Genomic DNA, 14,815 nt, shown 5'->3' with positions numbered 1-14,815 from the left:
AAAATGCAAAATTATACAGAAAATCTCTGTACTATTATTGTGAGAAGCAATTAATAATATATTTAGTATTAAAGTATTACAGCAAGTCTGTGTATACTTACACAGACATTTGAGTCATTACTTTTAATTAATAATGGAAATTTAACTACCAAAGTAATTACTGTACAGATTAATATTTCATACATCCACCAGTGATACAGCTAATCAAAGTAATTGTGTACCTACACATGTGCACACCTCATTTATTATTAACAGATATGATGTGGAAACCCTGCTAAATCAACTCAACTCACCCAGATTTGTTGAAGGTGTTCTCTAATCATGATCAATGCTTGTGTTCACATGCACATGGGTAGTAAAGTCTTGGATAGTAAGCAATTAAGAACGATTTTTGAGTTTAATTAATGGTTCATGATTAGGGATTAGTCTATTATTAAGTGCCATATTTTGTTCTAAACTTTTATTGTTCGTACAGCCGCATAAAGTATTTACAGCATTTCAGCTGCCTCTCTTATTTAGCTAGTTACATGTTTTTCTAAAGATAAGCATGTGAAAAGAAACAGTGAAGATCACCCACCTTTCACCCACCTGTTTCTCTTTCTCTCACTCTCACTTTCTCTCTCTCTTACTCTCTCTGTCTCACTCTCTCTCTATCTCTCTCACATCCTCCCCCACTGTCTCCTCTGTGTATCTGTCTGAGCAGACGTTCACTAAAGAAGATCCTAAAGGAGATTTGGATTTTTTGATTCAGCCTGTACTGGAACACTGTAGCTCAGAGAAGATGAACACATGGCTTGGTACTATATCCTTCATCTTTCTCTCTTTCATCTTATTTCCTTTTCTATTTCATACTCATTTTATTTTAATATTGGTTTGTAATTCTATGCTTTTTCTTTCATTCTCCTTTATATTTTCTGCTTATTTCTTAGTCTTTTTCCATCTGAGCATCACAGTTTTGGATTTAATGATGTGGGTCAAATGTCTTGGAAACAAAACTGGATGTTCCACAAAAAAAAATAAAATAAAAGAGAGATGTCATTTATTGAGGAATCAGTGACAAGTATTAAGACAAATTGTGAAGACAAATAAACTTTGTACTTAGGACTTACATATTGATAAAATATAGATAAATAGCAATTATATGGTCATGTCTTTGCTATAAATTCTCTGTGTGTGTACACAAAACCTTTGTGGGAAGAAAGCCTTTGTGGGAAGAAAAATCTATAAATCGTGAAGGTGCTATGGGGAGAATGGCCTAGTTCAATAAGATACAAAGGCCAAACTCATACTTATCAAGAAAATATATGGAGGCACTAACCTATGGTAAAAGAGAGTCTTTACTGAGGGAAAGCAGACAAAAAAAAATCAAATAAATGTCAGCTATGCGACAGATTATGTGAATATTGCTCAATATATCATGTCAAAAATAGAAAAAACAGTGAAGGTGTTTTTCTATACTGCTTTGTAAAGAGTTGTGTAGCTCTTAAAACTTCATCATCAACATCAATGATGTTTCCATTGCCAAAGTAATAAAATGACACCTTGTAATTACAACCAGTTAATTGGCACCTTATTTTCCTCTCATGCTTGATCTGATTCACTGAAACATTCAGTCTCAGTAGTGTGGAAGTTTCTCACAATTTCAGCAGAGGACAGCAGAGCTGCAGTCAACAACGAATGTTGAAGTAACAAATTGCTCAAATAAAAGTTGAGAGGAAATCATGACTAAAACAATATAGATGTCTCACTCCAGACATGTTTAATATTCACATGTTTACACGTTCTTTAAGTTTACAACTCAGCTAGCAGTGAACCTTAACCACAGAACCAACACATTTTACTATTGTACTTCCTAGGACATAAATAATTCTCAAAGGTACTTTTCACGGGGTTATACCTTATTTATATATATTTTGGTAGAGAATGATTAAAGAAAACAACACAACGCTGAACAGAAAAAGGAAAATACTTTTTAACTATTTGTAAAAGTTAGCAAATGTATGTCCTTTATCCATTGTGGTTTTTTCTCTCAGATTTGATTTATTTTGATTCCACACTTTGATCTCCTCTTGTCTGTATTTGTTTGTTCATAAATTTATCTATTACTTTTAAAAAAACATAGCATTTAAAATAATAAGTATTTTTTATCTTGCTTTAGCCATGCCATATATTACAGTAATTGTCTATACTGGTTAGTTATCATTGCCGTATGCAATTTATCAGTGACTCATATTTTCGTTTAATGATGGTCACTTAACTATTATAATGTATTCTTAGCTAGCTAATGTTTTAGTTGTGGAGCATAGATGACATTAAGGTACAGAGACTGTGGAAACAAACAGACAAACAAAACTGTCAGAAATAGCAAAGTTTTCCACAAATATTTAGGTAAATTACCAAGACAACTTTCTGTACAACTAAAATTACTGTTTCTATGTTAAGCTTGACTGCTAACTTAACTTCCATGGGTTTTCCCATACTGAGAAATGATATTGGGTCATAACTCATAAGCATAGATCTGTCATAAACTTTCCACTTTCAAAGCAGGTTATACTGCAAGAGTGGACTATTTGTGTAGAAGCGTCTTATAAAAACACGGTGAACACACAACCCCATTAGGGGTTATAGCACCTCTATCTGAGTATAACTCATATAATTTGACCTATTCTTTATCATGTATAGTCATGGCTTGTATCCAGGTAGGAGAGTGTGTTAAATATGCTGCAGAGCTTTACTACTTTACTAAATTTGATATAGCTTTACTACATTTATTTATTGCTGATTCTATAAGCTGGACTTTTTTAGATCCCCACTGTAGAGAAGAAATACAATGTGAGGTATCATTATCATTTATTCATGAAGAGATGTATTAATTCATGTCATAATCCTCATCACACAGAGTAATTATTAACACTATTTTTCTACTTGTGTTGCCAAAACACAAAAAAGAGATGCTTAATTCTCATCCTTTTCTCCTTAGGAGTGGTGTATGGCTATAAAGGACTGCTCCTGCTGCTGGGTATCTTCCTAGCCTATGAGACCAAATCAATCTCTACTGAGAAGATTAATGACCACCGAGCTGTAGGCATGGCTATCTACAACGTGGCTGTGAGTGTGATTGCTGGTTGCTGTCATTCACAGCACTACTAATGATTTCCTGCCTTCTTTCAACAGCTTTCGGTAGCATGTCATTTGCAAACTGGACACAGTGCAAAAAATAAATAGTGATGCCTTGATGTACTAGATTGGCACTGACGGTTAGAAATATTTGAACACACTACATTGAAATTTAGTTTAACTATCCTTATATTGTAAAGCCTATGTAAAATTTCCAATCCAGAAACCGATATTAGTGAATCTAAAAATTGTATGGTTAATGTACTGAGTCAGCGACAGTTAGAAATTACATAATTTAATTGGAACAATCTAGATCTAATCTAATCAAAAAAGGCCAAAGTCTTTAGTTAGGCGCATTATATTTATGTTGTAGAGTTCATACTAGCGCAGACTATGTCTTTTATCTATTGCCTTTAATAAATCACTGTCGCAGGACAGTTGAACATTTTTTACCAGAGGCCAATTAGTATTCACGGCTGTATTGGGGTGCCATGTATTGTGGCTGTTATACAGCATACATTGTTTTGCTATCAAAAAAAGCTTGCTGTGCTGTCTATTTGATCTCTGTCACAGTGTTCTTATGGAGAGGTGTGAATAGTTTTCCCACTTCCTTTACCTTTGCCCTGCTCACCAGCAGCTAAACACATGATACTTTTCACACAGAAACACAACAGCGTCCTGACTAATCTAATAAAAGACTTGACAGTTAAGATTCAAGGGTTAAGAGTGAGCAGTTAATGTGTTCTGCTGAGTTGTGTCTATACTTTTTTAATTACTATATCCATTTTAATAACAATTATTTTGTTTGTTCTGTAGCAATAATAATTATTGAACTATAGCAAAAAAAGTGTAAAAAATAAATCCAATAAAATAAAAATCCATGTGTTTAATATCCGTTGGATTACTTCATTCAGAACAGAATTGTACATTGAAATGTACTTTGCACTGTTTGGTAAGGTGGAGAAGAGAAAAGAGGTGGAGCTTCTTCTTCTTCTTCTTCTTCCTCTTCTTCTTCTTCTTCTTCTTCTTCTTCTTCTTCTTCTTCTTCTTCTTCTTCTTCTTCTAATTCTTCTAATTCTGTCATTTGTAGATTAGAAAATAATAGAAGTCTCCAAAAATGAATCTAGTACGATTCAGTTTATGGAAAACCCAAAAATATTTTTCTGAAATATATAATTGTTATGGGTTTAGATTTTTTTTTATTACAGATTACAAATTTAAAAGTACTACAATTCAAGTCTCAGAAGTAGTGTGGTCTCCAAGATACCTTGTTTTTGAGGTTTCAACAATACAGCTCATAATACACAAAGCTTGGTCTCATGCTGATTTGTTCCAAAATGAAATTCTATAAACAGAGATTCTTTTAAATTGTATGAAAGTCTTCTTTTAAATGAAGCCGAGATTTCTAGCCTTGAATGCTGTGCTCTCTTGCTTGGCTGCTTGAAACCAGTTCCCGTAATAACTGCAAGTGCTTTGAAGGATGATTTGCATAATTGAAACCATTTCTCCAAATCCCCTCCCTCTAAAATGGGTTTAATGAGAAAACAAGAAAACATTTGACTGAAACATGAGGGAGGTTACAGCCTTTACCACCTGCAGAAGATTTCAGTTTCATCAGAAAACATTTTATATCTTTGTAGTTTCTCTTACTTCCGAAGAAAATGTAGTTTTTCTGGCTGTGAGGATATTCCTTTTTAAATTAAAAGGAATAGTCTGATATAGACTATTAAACTATAATAGAATAGACTAGTATAGACTTCACTAAAATTGTAATACAGTATGATGGTGCAAGTAAATGCAATTTCCTGAGGTTACAAACAAAAATTAGATGCCAAATGTTCTCTAGATGTGTGGTCTGCTACTCACGTGTCCTTCTTTAGGTGCTTTTAAAATTAAACAACTGCTATTTCCTTCTAGACAATAAGTTAACCATTTCTCAGCATTCAGTAACTTTCTATTCTGAAATTCTTTATACCTAGACTTTACCTGCAGTTTGTAAGCAGCGATCATTTTTTCACACTACTGCTTAAAATACGAATAGTTTGTCATGAAGTCTGGTGAATTATCTGCACTGAGTTTTTATTTTTGTATAGATCTACAATACAACACATCTACTTGACAACAGTATGTGGACACCTGACCATCACACCCATGTGTGGTTCTTCCCCAAACTGCGGTTGCAAAGTTAGAAGCACACAGTTGTATAGGATGCCTTGGTATATTGTAGCTTTAAGATTTCACTTCACAGGAGCTAAGAGGCACCAACATGCTCCTGCACAAAGCTTAATGAAGACATGGGTTTCCAAAGTCGGAGTGAAAAATCCTTTTATAGAACCCTGACCTCAACACCTTTGAGATGAACTGGAACACAAAATACATACCAAACCTCCTCAAACTATCAGTTCCTGACCTCACAACAAGCTGACAAGAATATGATTGGTCAAGTGTCCACATTTGTTTGGTTTGTATATTTTCATCCTTGACATATCGCAGAAGTGGCTCAAACTTGCACAATTATTTTTGAACTAATATCATATTTCATGTTTATTTATCAAGTCTGTGTCTCATTAGCGGTAGTTGTGTTGATTGTGGTTGACGTGCCATAAAAATACAATGTTGTTAGAGGATGCTTTCAATACAAGTAATAAATTGTATGGTGGTGGTGTAAGCGTGTTCTACTTATAATAATATCTCTCACCTTGTTACGCATGTTTACAAAGACAAAAATGACATAATGTAGGTCTAACTATGTAGAGTCTCTCTCTCTCTCTCTCTCTCTCTCTCTCTCTCTCTCTCTCTCTCTAGGTGCTCTGTATGATCACAGCTCCTGTGACGATGATTCTCTCCTCTCAGCAGGATGCCTCATTTGCCTTTGCCTCTTTGGCTATAGTGTTCTCAGTCTACATCACTTTGGTGGTACTGTTTGTGCCTAAGGTGTGTAAATCATAACAGTTTATAAAACATATTTATTTTGTGTTATTTTAGCTTTTAAACACTTTCAGTTTCCCTTTTATGTTGCTTGTCTTATTGTTCTCTTTACAAGTGGTATTGCTTTGTATGTTCCTCATATGGAAAACTTCACATGCTTTTGTAGTTTTGTTATGACTTTGACTAAGGATTTTCCCTGATGTAGATGCGGCGATTGATCATGCGTGGGGAGTGGCAGTCTGAGCAGCAGGACACACTGAAGACGGGATCGTCTACCAATAACAATGATGAAGAAAAATCCCGGCAGCTTGAGAGAGAGAATCGAGAACTCCAGAAGATCATTCAAGAGGCATGTCTATCATGTCTTTTTGCATTTCTATCCTACTAAACTATGCTAATGTACATGTAATGTATAAAATATATATTACATATAAAATATAATTCAATAATTATGAAGGCCTGCTGAATGAACATTTGATTCAGGTAAAAAGGGGTACTCTGCTACTTGTGAGGTGAATTTAAACCAAATTAAAATTACAAGGCTCTCATATCATCCCACCTGATTGAGGCTTGAAGTGTTTTTTTTTTTGTAGATTCCCTTATAAACTTCCCAATTTGTTTTCCAATCCAAACCCACTAGCTAGCTGTTCCCGATCACAGCATCTACCAGCTAGGGAAGGTTTGGTAAGCACATGCTTCCTCTAAGACACCCTCCTCATCTCCAAAACAGGGCAGCACAGCACACTCAAAGGAAAATGCTATCTGCCTTATACTGCATGCATGAGTTCACAGACATAATAGATTGTTGTTTCGGAATAAGAGAGCGCACCCAATCTCATTTCTAAGAGCATAGCTAATTGTGCTCTCTTGACTTGGATGGTTGTGCTATCGCTGGGATTCAAACTTACAGTCTCTTTATGATAGTCATAACTTCTCATACACAGACTATCAATGATCATTTATAATTCAGTAGCCTATGTCATTTTGAGTGTATTTGAATATAAATTGTATATTGGACTTTTATTTTTATTTGCTACAGAAAGAGGAACGTGTAACAGAACTACGACACCAATTAGCAGAACGTCAGGCTCTCCGTGCTCGGAAACCAGTGTCTTGTCAGAACCAAAACCAGAACCACAGCGTTCCCCCTACGGCTTCATCTGAGCCTCCGGGCTACTCGCCTGGCTCAGAGCAACACTCTGTGCCTCCCTCCTTCTCCAACAACTCCACCCTTTACCAGGGAGAAGGGAAGCTCAGCCGGAATCACTGCCACAACAGCCGACTGCCTCTTCTCTACAAATGAGTCTGGCAGAACATGAAATATACAGGCTGTGTGTTGTTGAGTTCATGTGAGTTAACACAGTGTAGTTCAACACCTTGGGATTTAATCTTACTCTTTCACTCCAGCCTTTTTTCTTTTTCAAAGTAAAGTCTGCCAATATGTGCTTAAGTATAGTGCTGTTCCATCTTATGTGTCACCACTGTATCAACATTAATATTAATATTCTACTGTGTATCAATGTATATTAATGGAGTTTGTATTGTTTTACAGTTTACTACTTTGCTGTACCTACTTGTTTCAAGAAAGCACAAATACTAAGTAGCCTTTGGTAAATAACCAAATTAAACAGGAAAATTCTCTAAAGGGAATGCCTATACTGTATGTATATATATATATATATATATATATATATATATATATATATATATATATATATATATGTATATATATATATATGTATAGAGAGAGAGAGAGAGAGAGAGAGAGAGCGAGAGATTGGAACAAATGCACATTTAAGAAGTGAAACATGATTCTCAATACAAAATGTCACTCTTTCGTCCATCCATATAATCCTCTTTATTGGGGGAATCCCTTGGGGGAATAAGAGCAGTATCCAGTAGGTAGGGGAGGGCCCGTGTTTGCAGAAGTGAAATTGATATTTAAAGCACTCCAGTCTCCAGTTTTTTTTTTTTTTTTTAATCAAAAAAAGCCAAGCCCATCATTTACTGCAAAAACAAAAAAGGGTTTGGGTGACTGTTCCATTGCTTCCTGAAATGTCTAAGTCTTCCAATTGTTATTCTCTATAGACATAAATAAACTTTTCATACCATGTCTGCTTTTTAGTAATGATAAAAGGGAAATGAGCAGACAGGGGGTTATTTAGGGTGAATTAGTTTTGGCGAGTCTTTAGGAAGGGGTCTACCCTCAATGTAGATTTCTTTTACAGCTTTATTTTACATTACCTTGCTTTCCAAAATTCACCTAAGTAAGGATTAGAAGAAAAACTCCTAAAAAAAATAAGGTCGGTTTTTTTGTCCTTTGCTTTATTTTGGTTCAGTAAGTTGTAAAACTTTTGTATATTATCTCATTCGGCACAGGTAAGTTGGTCTGTGTTGTTATTTTAACTTCATGTTTTATTTTTACAGAGTTGTGGTTAATTATTATGACTCGCAAAGGCACACCTGTAGGACTAAATCATGTACTACAAGCATTCTTCGCACATAATGAGAGCACAGTGCACAACTAATGGTGAAATTGTTCCACTTATATATATTTTTTTGAAGTTCAATGTTGCCATAAAGAAATCCAGTTGCATTCCATTTTAGATACAGCACTAACAATACGCCTTACCCAAACCCTTTACTCTGCACTTTTAGTGTAGATACAGTATGTCTGTGTCTGCAAGGTAGTGTTATTTCAAGAGAAAATATAAATAATTCACTTATTCTGCTGAGTTGGAATGATATTCAGAAACAATATTACATCGTGTGCAATAATTCAATAATCAGCATTTGTGTCTTTTCCATGATAAGACGATACTGAGCTTTATGTTTGCACAGTGCTATTGACCATTTCTCACGCTTTGGGTTGTTCATGTGTTACATTACTGTTGTATTGTTGGAAGCTCACTCAGAAAATGTGTTATGTTTCTTTGTATAATTGCTTAGCTGAACGTATTTAAACACAGCACGACATAGCAAATGTTCCTACAGCATGTAAACATTATATTCATTAATTTAGCTCAGGGTATGTAATTATACTATCACTTTATGTATAATAAATGTTTATTTACCAGATGTGTGCACTATATTACAAGTTAGACATACTCAGAATCATTCCATATATAAATTAATAATCCAAGCCCTATTTAATTTTTGGTAATTTATTTGTAATTAATATATGTATTGTAAATACAATAATCTTTTATCTATATGCAAACTTTATAGTTCAATAAAACCCATTATTTTGCACTGACTATAAATGTTGTCTTGACATGGTTTTAGTAAACTAGTTAATATGTGAAATTACTATAAATGAAAAATTTTTATAAAATCTAAAATAGATTCTCTGTTGTATCTAAAACATGACTAATGACTGATTTATGTATTTGTTCAAAACATTGTTTTGTATTTGTAGGACTTTCCAGTAATTCGTATTCATATTATTATTATTAGTAGTAATAGTAGTAGTGACCTCTTGCTTGTTTATTTCTTCAGTGAAAGTCTTTCCCTCTGGGTGCAGTCCTTTCTATTTGTGTATATTTGCATGTTAGTTACACGAAAAATAATGAAATGCAAAACTTCTGGACTACATGAGGACTTTGCTATAGAGCATGTTTTAGTGTGTCCTATAGAGGGCCTTACAAGCATACTTTAACTACATCTGCTCAAAGATAATCATGGTAGATTTGAAAGGATAAATGTGTGAAATTGTGGATCAAAGAATTTATTCATCAGTGGCTTTATGGTCAGTACAGGTCATGAGCTTACATCAACGTTACAGTAAATACCTCAGTGATGTAACTCTAATTATATTAAAACAAAAACTATAAGGCTTGGAATAAATCCATACTATAAAAACTTTGAAACGAATCTCATGTTACCAAATGTGTAGTGGCAACACATTTTCAGTGTTAATTATGTTCAATTTATCAATGCCCAAATTAGAGATACGTAAACGAGACTTTATTAATAAACTCTTGTATTTATTCTTAATACGAGTGTGATATGTCATATGCAACATACACTGACTATTCAAGTGATCTTGACTATAGACTGTATCACAAAACTGATCTTACTGCAAGCTTTATTAGTGTTTATCTTCTAATGTGTAGTTAATGAACTAGAACTCGAATTTAGAATAGGAGTTACAGTACAGTACATGTAGCATTAGTGTACAGTGATGTGAAAATGTTTTTGCCCCTTCCTGATTTTTTTTTTTTTGCAAACATATTTAAATATTAGTTTAATTATATTTAATATTTAAATATTAAGGGTAAACAAAATCCAAACCCACATGGCCCTGTGTGAAAAAGTGTTTGCCCCTTGGAACAGTGGTGAACCTTCTGACCAAAATTACCCCAAGAGCACAGCGATGACTCATCCAAGATGTCACAAAAGACCCCCACAACAACATCTAAAGAACTGCAGGCCTCACTTGCCCTAGTTAAGATCAGTGTTCATGACTCCATCATAATAAAGAGTATTGGCAAAAACGGAGTTCCAAGACGAAAACTGCTGCTGAGCACATGATAAAGAAAGAACATGAAAACATTTGGGAAAATACTCTGTGGACTGACAGGACAAAAGTTGAACTCTTTGGAAGGTTTGTGTCCCATTACATGTGGCATAAAAGTTACACTGCATTTCAGAAAAAGAACATCATGCCAACAGTAAAATATGGTGGTGGTAGTGTGAGGGTCTGGGGCTGTTTTGCTGCTTCAAGACCTGGAAGACTTATAAATGGAACCATAAATTCTGCTGTCTACCAAAAAATCCTGAAGGACAATGTGCAGCCATCTGTTTTTGTTGGTTTTTTATGTCCCCATACGATTTTGAGGTATGATGTAGCCATTAGGAAATCTTTCCTTCTGAAAAAGTACCTCCATCTCAGAAGGGAAGTTTAGAACTTTAAAAAATGCCTCTGACTAAAAAGTTCATGAGAGATACAAATCTTTATTGACTGCAACACTTTCTTCTTAGACGTTCATTATAAGTTATTTAGGAGTAAACAGTTTTTCCATTCTTTTCTTGGTGCACAAAAATTCTGTCTGTAAAGATGTGGACAGAGATTATGCTTAAAATCTGCTGCAGTAGATTTGATCACATCCATTTAATAAATACAATAATCATAATAAATAGGCAAGTGTGAATGAATAAATACATAACCTAAATCTCAAAAATACAATAAAAAATAAAAATGCTTGTTTTAAATAAGTTAATACATTAAACCAAAAAAAAAGTGCATTCATTACAACATTCAGTTTGTACACGAGCAGTTTCTGTAGTGAGCTACAGTTTTTCAGTTTTAACATAAAAGCTTAACATGCTGGTCTGAGAAGAGTACAAAGAGGAAGTGCTCCCCTATTTCTCAGTTCAGTAGCCTTCTCATTCCTAGGTATTACACCATAATTTAGCAGGTACATTTGAGAACTTTGCAGCACTTTGATACACTGTATCACATTTACAGCTTTTATGCTTAGGAAAATAAATCATTTCACATTCCTCGTGTGATTCATTTTCACAAACCACCCTGAGAAATAATATATCAGTGTTTTAACATAAAACAAAATTTCTTCACATTGGTCAGCAGGTATCCTTCTCAGGAAGGAACCTTGACATTCTTACAGCTCAAACACCCCAAAATAGGTTTTGGAGCTATGTTCATTGATGTCATTAAGATGGTTGGCCTCTGTTGACAGTTCGTCCCCCTCATAAAGCTGAAAGACAGCACCAAGATAGATGGAATCATAGACAGTAGGTCCATTCCTCTGCTCCTCTGTTTTGGTTTGGCACACGGTTTTGACTCCACTGAGCAGATAGGGTTTAATTTTGGATGGTGATGTGAGAGATGACCACCGAATACTGTAGCTCAGAGGGATGTTGCTACTCCCATTATCTTCCTCGCTTGACTTGCAGATGAGTTTGAACGATGCCTGGCTGTAGACAAAGTACAGGCCATCATGGGGAATGAGGATATTGTTGTTTTTCAGCTTGAGGCCTCCTTTAGTGAATGACTGGTCCACTCCACTCACCCACTGTGGAGAACTTTTCTTGTCATGACCAGAACCTAGAATGATAGAAAGGGTTTTTTGAGTAAGCAGCATAAATAAGCATTGTTCCATGTTTTTATCCTCTCATTCCAGTCTTCAATAGGGTCAGAGGTTCTATATGTTAATTTAAGTTCTATATTAATAACTTTTCTATAGTAGCCAAAGGATGATATGTTGATGTGTTGAAATAATAATGTGCTTGAAGGAAATCCGATATTGTTTACTTGTAATTTTTGAGGACATTCAGATGTCCTGTTAGACATGCAGGATTTAGCACCAGGTAGAAATGTTATCTATATAATGGGAAAGGATCCTGATTGAAGTTTTCATTTTCAGTGGCTTAAGCCTGGGAATGACTGTTGATCCAAATTTTAACAATCATTCTGCCTGGTCCTATGATTAACATGTGCAGCTGAACCTTTTAATATTTATACATTTATGTTCCTTATGTTATTAATCATTTGCTATTTGACTTTAATCACTTCCTTACAAATGCTACCACATTTGCTATCAGATCCTGTTAGAGCTATTCAGTCTGGCACTGATGCTATCTTACTTAAAGTAAATACCCTTGATAAATAGGTCTTGTAACTTACCATGGAGGTGAATGGCTGCCTTTGTACTTTTGGCGATCTTTGTTAGCATTTTCTGATGACTTGGTGTATCTAGAACACAGAGAGAGGCTTTGTTCATCTTCCTAGCCCATGAACCTTGAAAGTCTATGGCTACATCATTTAGATTGTTTCAATGAATCATTTCTCAGTTTCTTACCTGTGCTTGTGGTGCTTTGATGATCCATTATAGGCTCCACTTGATGCTTATTCTGTGGAAAAATCATCAAAAGAATTTTACTTAGCCTCATCCCAGTTTAACAAATCTCACTTTCAAAACTCTCAGTTGTTTAAACTGAAATGTCTCTAATATGGCTTCTGACTTACCATGAAATGCCATGCAAAACAGAAAGATGCTACAGCAGCGAGGGAAAGAAAGACCGTAACCCCAACTATTGTCCATATCCAAGATCTGGATGGCTTCACGGCTTCCACAGTAGGTTGGTAAACATGTCCCATAGCGGCTTCTATATCGGCTGCTGTCACCTTGTAGTTCTCCATCCTGTACTTGGTCTCTTAGTATCGCCTTCAGTGTAATTTTTATAATGACACCAGTCTTTTTATAGACCCAAAACCTGGTCAAGGCTATATCTGAAGGGAATTGTGATGTACTGAATGGGTTCATGGAGCAGACTTCACTAATATATAGGAGAAATAAGGGGAAAGTCCAATGATGTCAGGGGAGCAGAAGTTGGTCTGAAAAGGGAAAGAACAATTTTGTTCACAGGCACACCAACACTCTCACAACCTCCACTCCGCCCACACACACACACACACATACACACACGCACAGTTGAATAGAGAGAGAGAGTCACTGTTGCTCATCTACATGCAAACAGGTTTGGTGAGTGTCATTATTCAAACATATATGCAACCATTAATGTAACAAATGAATAAAATCCAGATACATTCATTATTTTAAGGAATATTTTTCCTTGTCTCGAAATGTATAAAATGTATCAAGCATTACATGTGTGGAAATCCCACAATCCTGATATCCTATGATGCCTAGTACAAAGGCAGTTGCTACAGGAAGTCAATCATTAAGCCTTTAAGTCAGATAGTTCTAGTCTTATATGAGTATATTTCCAGAATTTTGCATCATTTATATTGATTAACAAAATAATTACTTTTAAACTGACAAATCATTTAACATGTTTAATAATACAGTGAACAGCATTCCCAAAAGTATTAAAATTCATTAGTGATCTTGAGATGACTTTAATTAATTTAATTTAATGTTAGTAATGTTATCTCTCAGATGTCTCCCCAGGTGGTGTACTGTATGTAGTGAGATGGGATCTACCTACAGGGTAGGAATTGCCAATGACCAAATTATTGACTAAAATTTTCTTGTAATTAGGTCGAAAGACACGTAATTTGTTGTCAGGGGCATGGCCACATAGTGTTTGGCATCTGTGAAACAAAAGTAAACACCAAACCAAATTGGACCCCAAATGATGCCCTGAGACTCATGAATCATGCTCTCTTACTGCTGTGCAATTCTTACAGAGTCTTTGTAGCAATTGAAGGTATTTTTGCCAAATTACTGAGTTTAGTCAGACTATATGACTATACAGTAGTCATTATGTGTGTCTCTTTACATAGGTTTTGGCATACCTCAGAGTGCTCATGCTCACCTCCTTTTCTACCCCATGTCTAAAAATCTGGGCACACCAAAGCTATTAAAGCCTGTACATTCATGTCTCATTTTTCCACTAATTTAGTAGAATTCGAGCTGTTGAAATAAAATCCTCTGACGTTATGCCAGAACAAAGCTATGTTACAAGATAGACAAGAGGGGCTTTTGTCTATGCAGACTACACAGACTCTTAGACCATTAGACTCAGGGACTAAAACAATGTACACACATATTCCTTTAAGGTTATTTTTCATAAGCTGTCCAAATTTGTCTAATCAAATTCTAAAATATATTAAAATGGTTACCTACAAAAGATATAAGTTTTAAATGTAGTTTGCTTTCAGAACAAAGTACAGGATTTCCTGCTTAATAATGCTGCGTGTTACTTTAACTGACAGTGAAATGCATTTATTCACAGTTAACACATCACAGCTATACCTGCAAGTTACGACTGGCTTCTGATG

At 35.0% G+C, this 14,815-nt stretch overlaps 2 protein-coding genes across 3 annotated transcripts in view; one reads left to right on the top strand and one right to left on the bottom strand.

The window, feature by feature from the left end:
- Positions 1 to 7,696, top strand: part of gabbr1a (gamma-aminobutyric acid (GABA) B receptor, 1a) — a 43,936-nt gene extending 36,240 nt beyond the window's left edge. For both annotated transcript variants that reach the window (XM_060888631.1, XM_060888630.1), the window contains 5 exons: positions 704 to 797; positions 2,981 to 3,108; positions 5,923 to 6,051; positions 6,251 to 6,394; positions 7,085 to 7,696. In XM_060888631.1, coding sequence (XP_060744614.1) covers positions 704 to 797; positions 2,981 to 3,108; positions 5,923 to 6,051; positions 6,251 to 6,394; positions 7,085 to 7,348 — 759 coding nt within the window. In that variant the 3' untranslated portion in view covers positions 7,349 to 7,696. The remainder of the gene's footprint in view (positions 1 to 703; positions 798 to 2,980; positions 3,109 to 5,922; positions 6,052 to 6,250; positions 6,395 to 7,084) is intronic.
- Positions 7,697 to 10,981: 3,285 nt separating this feature from the next.
- On the bottom strand, positions 10,982 to 13,400 carry tnfb (tumor necrosis factor b (TNF superfamily, member 2)). The gene is made up of 4 exons (XM_060888057.1): positions 13,037 to 13,400; positions 12,870 to 12,921; positions 12,695 to 12,763; positions 10,982 to 12,115 (listed from the first exon to the last, which is right to left on the bottom strand). Exons 1-4 carry the CDS (start codon positions 13,208 to 13,210, stop codon positions 11,670 to 11,672), a joined length of 741 nt encoding a protein of 246 aa, XP_060744040.1. The 5' UTR covers positions 13,211 to 13,400; the 3' UTR covers positions 10,982 to 11,669.
- Positions 13,401 to 14,815: the final 1,415 nt, after the last annotated feature.

This window comes from Tachysurus vachellii, chromosome 15 (genome assembly GCF_030014155.1).
Source record: "Tachysurus vachellii isolate PV-2020 chromosome 15, HZAU_Pvac_v1, whole genome shotgun sequence".
Classification (NCBI taxonomy): Eukaryota; Metazoa; Chordata; class Actinopteri; order Siluriformes; family Bagridae; genus Tachysurus; species Tachysurus vachellii.
This window is presented reverse-complemented; position numbering and strand designations above follow the sequence as displayed.